Raw genomic sequence first — 10730 nt, 5'->3', positions numbered from 1 at the left:
TCCAGGCCCCAGGGCAGCAGATGCACTCCTGCTGGGTAGGACCCCTGCCTTTCCCCACTGCCCACACCCAATGGCCTGAAAAAGAGGAATGGGGAGCCCAGACAACTTGTGAATGAAGCTTCTCACCTACTTGCCAGGGGCCCACCCCCTTCCCAGGCTGGCCCATCCCCCTCATCCCTTGCTTCTCCTCAGCCCCAGCTGTCTATGGGGTACTCCCGGCTGTGGGTGGTGCAGGCGTTGGGAGCTGGGAGGCTAAGGCCTGTGCTTCCCTCAGGTCTGTGAACCCGGCTGCACCACCTGTAACATGGGCTTATGAACGTGCCTGGCTGCTGGGTGGCCACTCTCTTCTCTGCTGGTAGAGGATAGAGGCCCCAGGTGGAGATGCTGTCAGCACAGCTGGGGCAGACCAGGGGAGAACCCCCATCCAGGGATCCCCTCCCCTCCCAGGCCACCCCTTCGAAAAATGCTGAGGACTGGCCCCCCAGCTAGGGCTACATGGGCCATTACTTCTGGCCTGGGGCTCACAGGCAGAGATGCCAACGGAGGCACACAGGCAGTTGCACCTGATCAGCACTAGGCCTGAGGCCTTCAGGCCTCCCTGTGCCCCACCTCACCCCCACCCACCCGGAGCAGAGGACATCGAGGTGGGCAGTGTCCTCAGCCTGGGAGCTGCACAGCCCCGGCGCTTCCTTCTATGGAAAATCTGCTCCTCCAGGCTGCCGGGCTGCTGTTACATAAACATCTCTGCTGCCTCCAGGCGCCTCCTCTCCTGGGGCGCTGACCCCGAGATGTTACCCCAGGCCTGGAGAAGTGAGGCCAGCTTCTGGGAGGACCCAGGCGAGGCAGGCTCCCAGCAGCAGCTACAGGGGGGGATAGGCCGTCTGCACTGGCTGTTTCCAGAGTGCTCAGCACTTGGCAAGAGGTGTGCCAAGAAAGGCTCGCTGGAGTCAGGTGTGAGATTTGTCCTGCTTTCTGTGCCTCCCTCTGCCACCATGCTCTGGGGTTTCTGCAGCCACTCCCCCAGGCTCCCAGAGTCCTAGGTCCCTCTCAGCCTTTCAGTCTCCCTGCAGGGCAGGCATAGCTCTCCTACTCCAGGAGGGCCCCCAGCGCCTTCTGCCATCGCACTCACCACCCTGTGTTGGGGTGGGGAGGGGGCGCTGTCTCTCCCCGTCACGAGGCCGTGAACTTTGTGCAGGGACTATGGCAGGCATTTTGGACTCCTGGCGCTTAACCAGGCTTGGCACAGGGTGCCCGTGCCTGGCATCGTGGTGGAGAAATAAATCAGCCGGAAGGGGCACGTGGGAGGGGCTGCGCCGGCGCCAGCGGCAGATCCGCCCGACCCGTTTGTGCTTTCCCGGGCCACCTTAGGCAGGCGGCGCCCGGGCAGGAGGAGGACGGTGACCAAGGAGCATGTCGACGCGGGTCCCCCCTGGGGGAGCGGGGCGCAATACGTCCGCGAGGCACTGGTCCTGGCTGCTCCCTTGGGGCGCCCTAAACTCCTTGCCCTGAGGCCGCTGCGCCCCCATCCCTCGCGGTCAAGTGCTCAGGCAATCACGGCCAGGGGTGTCTGGCGGCGATCGATCCTCTGGACGCCTAAAGCCGCGGCCACGGGGCCCTGGGGAGGGAGAGAAGCCGCTGGGCTAGGGGCGCACCCACGGCTAGGCCACTTCTCCCAAAGCCCTACCCCGGGCCCGGGGTCCCCCAACGTGGCCTCAGCTGCTCCCCGCCTGGCCCAGAGCACGGTGGACACAGCTGCCCGCGGCCTCGCCCTCCCCACTCCACCCTGGGCTCCTCCGCTTATTCACATGCAAATTTCCGTCGCCAATTGTCGCCGAGCGCGGCAACGGCCAGAGCCGGATCCTTCCGCAGCCCCGGCTCAAACTTTTGGCCTCTGAAAACTTTCAAACGAGAAGTAGTCCCAGGCGCCCGCTCCCGACCCACGCCGCGCCGCCGGGTCCCTCCTCCCGGGAGAGGCTGGGCTCGGGACGCGCGGCTCAGCTCGGGGAGGCGCAAAGGCGGACCCGGCGCGCGGGAGGAGGCGGCCGCGGAGGGGGCGGGGGGACCGGTGGGGGCGGGGCCGGGCGGGGCGGGGCCGGTGGGGGCGGAGCGCACCTCGACTCTGAGCCTCACTAGTGCCTCGGCCGCGGGAGGGAGCGCAGGGGCGCGGGGCGCGGGTGAGAGCGCAGCGAAGGAACGAGCCGGGCGCGGAGACGGGCCCGGGAGCCCGCGAGAGCACAGCGCCGACTGCCAGCCGGGGAAGAGAGGGCGGGACCGTCCGCCGCCGCCCCGGGACCGTCCGCCGCGCGTGTGCGTCCCAGCCCCGCCGGCCAGCGCAGGAGGCCGCCGTCCGGGCGCAGAGGGCAGCCGGGGGGGAGGCATGCCGCCGCTCCTGGCGCCCCTGCTCTGCCTGGCGTTTTTCCCCGCGCTCGCCGCACGAGGTAGGCCCCCACCCACCCGCGAGCCCCCACTTTCCGCGCCCTTTGGAAACGGCGGCGCCCGGCGCGCGCGCCCGGTGGCTGGGAGCGGGCGGCGGGGAGGTCGGCGTGGAGAGGGAAGAGGGGGCGGCCCGGGGCGTGGGGTTCTTGGAGTCCCGGGCTGGGGGAGGACCGAGCCTCCCCCTCAATCCCCCCGTGGAGGCGGACTCGCGCCGCCCGTGCCTGGAGCCGAGTTTGGAGGCCGGCGTGAGGTGCTGGGGTCCCGGAGGCCCTACCCGGGCCCGCCCTTCACCCGCCGCGCGTGGGGCTTGCCGCCGGTCGGCCGGGCGGGCGGGCTGCCTACTACTTTTCGATTTGAATAGAGTCGGTTTTGGTTTCCTGTTGCTTCTCCGGGCCATTTATCTTTCTTCTTCGCCTCTGGCCCACGCCGGGGCGGATGTTGGGGCGCGGAGTGTGGGCTCCGCGGCGCCGCGTTCGCCTTCACTGACCCGCGCGGCCCGGCTGGGTCCCCGGGCTCCCGGTCGCCCCGCCCGCCGGTGCCCCCCAGCCCAGCTCTCAGTTTGGGGGAGGGGTTTGCGTAAGAAACCTTCGCGCTGGGGGGCACTGAACTTTTCCTTTTGCTTTGCAGAGTTGAAGTTTGGAAAACTTGGGGGTGGAGAGCGGGACGCGGGTGGGGGGCTCTTACATCTCTCCTCGCCGCACATCGAGGGGGGTCTCTGGGGAATCGAGTGATTAATCCACTCTTTCTCTGAGAGTTGCAGGCGAGAATTATCTGTCCTCTTCCAGAAAGTGCTGCTCTATGTCACACCACCCTCCCCCGTTTCTCAGCCCCCTAAGATGGGGAGGGAGGGGCTTGAGTAATTGATCCCTTCTCGAGATGGGGTCGAATTCCTTCCGAATGGGGGACCTTCATCCCCCTCCTGTGGGTGTTTGGGGCTGCCCTGGAGATGCGCGCCCGCGGGAGCAGGTATTGGGTGTCGGCAGAGGCGGGGCCGGGTCCCCGGGGTGCAGTCCTGGTGCCCCTGGAGGCGGCCCCGACTCCACAATGGGCCGCTCTGATTCCGAGGCGGAGGCCGGCGCTTTGTTGGCGGGCGGGGCAGCGGGCGAGCAGCTGTCGCATTTTCCCACGGGCGGGAGCTGAGTGTGGCCACCCCCCCCTTCCCGCCGTCCAGCTCTGCCCCCTTGCAGAACGGGTTTGAACAGAGGCAATCTCGGCGGCTGGATGGGGGACCCTGCCCTGCCAGCCTCCCCAGTGAGCCTCTGGGGTGGGGGGCAACGCTTGGGAGAGTAGCCCACTTTGTCTCTGCTTTTCCCCCACTGCATCCAGGCGTCACATCAGGCCGCCCCACCCTGCTTCAAGCAGGACGTGTTCCCTGCTGCTCCCCTTCCCCCCATTTCTGACTACAGAACTCTGGGCAGAATGTTGACGCCCTTTGGTTTCATGGTGGGGCTTCCTGTGGACCCCTGCCCTGGTAACCCATGTCACTGAGTAGAGGCGTCCAGGGTGGGGGGAGGACAGTGCCCCTTGGCTGGGTGCGGGTCCCACCCCCAGGGTAACAAGGGCTTTCGGTGGTGCGGGTGAGACTGACCTCTCTTCTCCTGCCCCTGCCTAGGCCCGCGATGCTCCCAGCCGGGTGAGACCTGCCTGAATGGCGGGAAGTGTGAAGCGGCCAATGGCACGGAGGCCTGCGTGTGAGTACCACCCCTGCGGGACCTGTTGCTTTGTTGAGGGCAGAGCCCCTGCCTTCTGCAGCCGCGCAGGGGACAGAACACTAGGGCATTGTCTTCTGGAGATGGCCCAGAGTCTGGGCACGGTCACGTGCTGACTTTTATTGGACAAAGTCTGGCAATTACTTAATCACCAGCAATTATGCTGCGTGTGGAGCTGGTCTGGCTGCTGGGGGCTTAGGCACTCCTCTGTGGGCCACCTCAGGCTCCTGGGTTACTAAGTGGGAGTCCCAGTACCCCAATTCTTCTTAAAGTCCCCAAGAAACAGTTGATCTGTCAGGGGAAGCTCTGGACCATTTACTGAGAAGCCCAGATCCCGCCACCCTGCCAACTTGGGGCACCTCCTCTGGGCGGGTGATGCCTCCTGGGCAGGTGATGATGCCTCCTGGGCACAGGTGATGCCTCCTCCCCAGGGGTGATGCCTCCTGGGTGGGTGGTGATGCCTCTTGGGCTGGTGGTGATGCCTCCTCTTGATGGGTGATGCCTCCTCTGGGCACAGGTGATGCCCCCTGGGTGGGTGATACCCTCTATGGGTGGGTGATGCCTTCTGGGCTGGTGGTGATGCCTCCTCTGGGTGGGTGATGCCTCTGGGCACAGGTGATGCCACCTCTGGGTGCATGGTGCCTCCTCTGGGTGGGTAATGCCTGCTGTAAGCACAAGTGATACCTCCTCTAGGCGGGTGATGCCTGCTCTGGGCAGTTGGTGATGCCTCCTGGGCGGGTGATGCCACTTCTGGGTGGGTGATGCCTTCTCTGGGCGGGTGATGCCTCCTCTAGGCACAGGTGATGCCTCCTCGGGGTGGGTGATGCCTCCTCTGGGTGGGTGATGCCCCCTCTGGGCAGGTGATGCCTCTTTGAAGGAAATTGACTCTTCAAAATTGGACCCGCCTTTGGGCTCTTGTTTGCCCCAGCTCCCTCCTCCCGGCCTCAGGCTGGGGCTGGAGAAGAGAAGGCGGAACTCATCTTTTGGTGCGGGGTGTGGGGTAATTATTGAGTCTGGTTTCTGTCCTGGCATCTGCAAACTCTGACCTCCAAATCCCGTGGCCCTTTTGGTCTGCCAGGCTCAGATGTAAAATAGGCATGGAGGGGGCTGGGAAGTCGCGTGGAACCGCTCCCTCCTGCCTGCCTGTGAGTGCCAGTCGGCGGTGGGGAACTGTTCTGCTGTGGCCGATGCCCTTCAACTTGAGTCCATCCCTGATGAGAATAATGAGGAGGTGTTTGGTGGCTGGAAAAAGAGTTCCCTCCGCCCCCCAGGAGCTACAGATGAAGAAATGGCTCCCCAGCCAGTCTGCGCGCCCTCATTCCAACTGTAGAAGGTCCCATTCCCTTGACAACCCCAGCCCGGCTCCTGCCTGCACCGACTGCCCAGCCTGTGGGCAGCAGCCCCCCTCCCTCCCTGGCCCCCACCCTCCCCAAACTGAAGCCAATTAAGCAGGTCCGTGAGCAGTTTAATGGACAAAGCCGGCTGTGTCTTTGTCAGATGCTAATGAATGCGCACACTACTTTTTTTTTTTTTTTTTTTTTGCTTTTTGGGGCCCCCTTCTCCCCCTGCAGAAGCCGCACGGACGCTTGATGCCCTAAATCTTGTTTCCTTTCATTCAGAGACCGACAGCTGGGATCCAGGGGAAGTGCAGCAGCTATTGTTGGGGGAGGCGGATTAATGCCGTGTGATTAATTATGCGTGGCTTCCCAGAATGTATAACCCCGTTCCCCGCCACCGCGCTCCCGGCTCGGACTTTGCCTCCACCCATTCAGGTCTCTGGGAGAAGCTTCTTGCTCCTGCAAAGGACTTTGGGAGGGTAGGAAGAATGCTGTGCTGAGAAAATTGGGGGCCTGTTGCTTCTTCTCAGTGGCACTAGGGAGTAGGCACAGCCTGGCCCACAGGGGTCTGGGACTGAGGTCTCCACAGGCCAGAGGGCTGTGCTTTGGGGTACAGATTGCTGCAGCTCCCTGATGTCTGGGCTAAAACCCTGCCACAGGGCCGCAAAACACTGGTGTCATGGGCCCACTCTCCCATTCCCCAAACCTGGGATCCTGGTGAGCTGTTTCCTGCCCAAAGGGCTTTGGTGCCTGGCCTTGTCCCCTTCCCTGGGGCCTGGCGCCCCCTCCTTCTTGGCGGGAAGCCTGCTTCAGTTTGGCCTGACAGGCAGCCGAGCTCAGCCCACAGAGACCCCATTGTGCACATCCCACAAGTCCAACGAGAAGATGGGACGGAAGTGCGTCCTCAGGCTCCCGCCTCTGGGCTGCAGGGTTGGAGGCCAGGGCCACAGCCGGGCCCGGCTTATGGAGGCACAGGTCAGGGCTCACACAGCAGTTTGGGGAGCATTGCGGCCGCTTCAGGGAAGGCCTCAGGCTCCCTCCCTGGCCTTGAGCCCCACCCAACGTACACCTCTCAGGCGTCTCTGCCTTCCCATTCCTGCTCGTCCTTCTCAGAAGCCCTAGGAGGTCTGTCCAGGAGTTGGCCAGGGCACCTGCAGGAAGCCTGGCTCTCCCAGCAAGGGGAGAAACCCACACTGTTTCTCGAAAGCATTTGGGGTGCAGGCTCTTGGAGCCCTGCCAGCCTGCGTGTGAATCCTGGCCCCGCAGTATCCAGCTGTGAGCCCGGAAAGAGCTTTGACTTTTGGTGCCGGTTGCTGCTTCTGCTGTAGAAGGGGCATGGTCTTGCTGGGGGTTACAGTGCCTGGCACACTAGTACTGGGTGAATCATTTCTTTCCACCCCAAGCGAAGGAACCTTCACCGGAAGCTGCCAATCAGGTGGTTGCAGAGCTGGGGATTGGAAAAAGTGGTTTTGTTGGTGCAAAATGCTTTCCCAGGAGGTCAGAGTGTCACTGCGGCCTGGTCAGCCAGTGGCCAGGTAGAAAACACCCAGGTGGAGGATGCTTGGTCTCTGGGCACCTGCTGTGTGCAGTGTGGCCATGGTGGCTGTGGTCGGAGATAGTGGCCTTTTGAGCAGGCCCAGGGGGTCACTGTGGCCCTTGGCTCTTCTCCAGCCCCCTCGTCAGCTCCGTCAGTGTGAGCAGGGGATACTGAAGAGGGCTCCCCCTTTTTTGCCTTTGTTTTGAGGAGAGGCGGGAAGAGCTGCAGGGACCTTATCTGTCTGGGTGAGACTGTGTCCTTGGTCTGAAATGCTCTCCCAGGCTGCCTGGGTCTGGGCTGGGCATCGAGGCAGGGGGCGGCTAAGATGTTGCCTGCTGATGGCAGAGTCAGAATTGCACATGGCGTCTTCCAGGAGCTGGGAGAAATGAGGGTAGCCTGTCACACCCAGCACCTCCAGGAGCATGTCCAGCTGCCTGCTGGTTGGTGGGCCTTAGCTTTGGACAGCCTTGTGTCTGAGGCCTGACCTGGCCACCCACTAGCTCCGTGACCTTGGGTCATCAGGTCATGCAAGCCTCAGTTTCCCCAGCGTGTCAGCCGGGCTGATACACACTGGATCTCTTGGTGGTGCGTGAGGATTGCATGAGAACCGTGTGGAGAGGGCACCTGGTCAGTACTCCTTTCCTCCCCGCTTTCTCCCCGTTGGCTGACAGTGCTGGTTTCCAGAGCCTCCTTCCTGAATGTTTAATTGATTGATGAGTGAATTCAGAGACTCCTAAAGGTGCTGCCTGGTGGGCCGGGCCTGGCACTGCCTGGGGAGGGACTCGCCAGCTCCGGGGAAGTCCGCTTCCCAGGATGGCTCCAGCTCCAGGGAAGTCCGTCTCCCAGGATGGCTTCAGTTCACAGACGCGTTTGAGCGCCTGCTGTGTGCTGCAGCGTTCTGCTCCAGGGCAGGCCCCCGGTGGGGACGGGGCAGACACGGCCCCTGCTGCCCTGCTCCTGTGAAGTTCACTTCCCAGCAAGGGGTGCGAGAGACACCTGGCTCACGTGTGGGACATGTTGGAGGTGTACCGGCTCGGCGGTGGCCTGGCATAGCTCCTGGCAGCCCCGTAAAGCTGTCTGGATCAGGCACCGGTAAGTGAGAGGAAGAGACCCAGAGAAGTCGCCATCGGCCCCAGGGTCACACAGCAGTGGCAGAGTTCCTACCAGCCCTGCCCCTCTCCATCTCCCAAGTGAATGTCCCTAACCACAGCCCCAGCCTGCCTGAGCTGCTCCGTCACTTCCCGACTACAGGCGGGCTGGGGGCGTGGCTTCCCCTTAAAAGAGGAGGAAGGAGGCTCAGGCGGGAAGTGACTTGGCCCTGCAGCCGGCCTGGGAGGGACGGGGTATCTCCTGTCACCCGGTCTGGCTGTTTCCATTGAGTCACCTGCTTTGTCTTGGGTGCGGCCAGGGGAGGAACAGGTTGATTCTCCTCCTCGTGCTGAGCTGAGCGGAAAGGTCTGTGACAGGACCTCCTGTTTATGCAGAACCTGGTCTTCAAGGGCGCCCCGGTTAGAAAAACATGTTTAAAAACATGCAACGTCCGAGGAGGGCAGATCACCTGAGGTCAGGAGTTCAAGACCAGCCTGGCCAACATGGCAAAACCCCCGTCTCTACTAAAAATACAGAAATTACCCAGGCGCAGTGGCATGTGCCTGTAATACCAGCTACTTGGGAAGCTGAGGCAGGAGGATCCTTTGGGGATCCTTTGAACCCAGGAGACGGAAGCTATAGTGAGTCGAGATCGTGTCACTGCACTCTGGGCCTGGGCAACAAAGTGAGACTCTGTCTCAAAAAAACAAAAAAAACAAAAAACAACACACACAAAAAACCCAGGCAGTGTCAAATAGAAAGTCTCACCTACTCAGACTGGGGAGACTTCAGGAACAGGAAGGCCTGGGGCAGAGACTGGGGTGGGAGCCTGGAGAGTTCTGAAGGAAGCTGGCTCCTTGGGGCAGGCCCCGCCTCTGAACAGCGGCCAACATGTTTTCCATTGAAAAAAATAATAATAGAGAAAGAGAGAGAGAAAGAAAACAGCAATCCTGGCAGGAAGAGGGTAGGGCAGGGCAGACGGTGCACTAGGGAAATGCTTCCACAGGGCAGAGCTGGGCACGGGGACCCCCAGATGTGGGCAGCAAACTGGAGACCCCACAGGAGCCGGGACTGGCCTCGTTCCTCATTCCCTGCACCTGTGATGGGCAGTGGTGGCCCCCGATGCCCACTGGGCAGTTCCAGGCTGGGCCAAGGGACTGCACCCTTTTGCTGTGGGGAGGGGACCTTTCCTGTTTCATGTCTCGTCTATAAATAGTGAAAGGATGTGGCTTTGCAGAATCGATTGGGTGTCTAGCTTGCCTTCCTCAATAATGCAGCGATGACAGCTCATGCTCAGGACGCCGCTGTTACCCAGCCTCGTAAAAGCCCTGGCAGGCGGCCGCCCACCCTCCAGGTGTGCCAGTGCCGTTTCATCCCCAGCGCACAGGTGGGAAGGCTGTGGCTGCGAGGGCGTGGGGATCTGAGGCAGGCTGGCGTCAGCTTTCACCTTCATGTGCAGGCGTCTCCAGAACTTTCCAGATCTTTCCCGGGGCTGAGGAGGAAATACCAGCAGCTTTCATGAGCAGCTGGCTTTGGGGCATCACACCTGTGGGCCGGGATGCTTTTGATGATCTGGAGTTTCCCAGGCAGCACTGGGGCTTTCTTCCTTGGGACCCAGAGCTCCGAGGGGATGCGAAGCAGGGCTGGCTCTGATTTGCTGTGCTCCCCACACTGTCTCCTCGTCTCCTCTCCAGGCCTCAGTTTCCCCATCTGTATGTAATTCCCTTCCAACGACAGCCAGCGGGACCCTGGGTCGGGCTGAAGGTGTAGTGGTGGCCGTGGGCCCTGCGGCAAGGCCTGCACTGGGCTCGGTGGTCTCCCCAGCTGGGGAAGGGGCAGTGGCTGCAGGGGTAGGAGGGTGGAGGGAAGCCCTTTTTCAAAGTTGCCTGGTTGGGTTCTCCTTGTGGCTCTGCCCCACCCCACCCTGCTCACTGGGAGCAAAGGGAGCTAAGGACTAGATTTGGGGGATGCATCTGTATATGGGGGGATTCTGGGGAGGGACTGGGGGGCTCTGATGTGCTGGGGGTACACAAGGGAGGCTTTGCCTCCGACACCCACACTTACTCATGTTACAAAATTTGCCTTTCTTTTGTTTGTTTGTTTTTTGAGATGGAATCTTGCTCTGTCACCCAGACTGGAGTGCAGTGATGCAATCTTGGCTCACTACAACCTCCGCCTCCCACATTCAAGTGATCCTCCTGAGTAGCTGGGACTACAGGCGCACACCACCACTCCCAGCTAATTTTTGTATTTTTAGTAGGGACAAGGTTTCACCATATTGGTCAGGCCGGTCTCCAACTCCTGACCTCAGGTGATCCACCTGCCTTGGCCTCTCAAAGTGCTGGGATTACAAGCGTGAGCCACTGCGCATGGCCACTTTTTTTGTTTTTGGAGATGGGGTCTCACTCTGTCACACAGGCTGGAGTGAAGTGGTGGGATCATGGCCGACTGCAGCCTCAAACTCCTGGGCTCAAGCGATCCTCCTACCTCCGCCTCCAGAGTAGCTGGGACCACAGGTGTGAACCACCATGCCTCACCAATTTTTAAATTTTTTGCAGAGGTGGGATCTTGCTATGTTGCCCAGGCTGAAAATGTGGCTTTTGAACTAAAGCGTGCTGTTCA

At 61.7% G+C, this 10730-nt stretch overlaps 1 protein-coding gene across 1 annotated transcript in view; it reads left to right on the top strand.

Moving 5' to 3' along the window:
- Positions 1 to 2129: 2129 nt before the first annotated feature.
- Positions 2130 to 10730, top strand: part of NOTCH1 (notch receptor 1) — a 53096-nt gene continuing 44495 nt past the window's right edge. The window contains exons 1-2 of the mRNA XM_008005608.3: positions 2130 to 2438; positions 4049 to 4127. Coding sequence (XP_008003799.3) covers positions 2378 to 2438; positions 4049 to 4127 — 140 coding nt within the window. The 5' untranslated portion in view covers positions 2130 to 2377. The remainder of the gene's footprint in view (positions 2439 to 4048; positions 4128 to 10730) is intronic.

The sequence above is a fragment of the Chlorocebus sabaeus genome, chromosome 12 (assembly GCF_047675955.1).
Source record: "Chlorocebus sabaeus isolate Y175 chromosome 12, mChlSab1.0.hap1, whole genome shotgun sequence".
Classification (NCBI taxonomy): Eukaryota; Metazoa; Chordata; class Mammalia; order Primates; family Cercopithecidae; genus Chlorocebus; species Chlorocebus sabaeus.
Note: the sequence above shows the minus strand (reverse complement) of the source record. Positions and strands in the feature narration are given on the sequence as shown.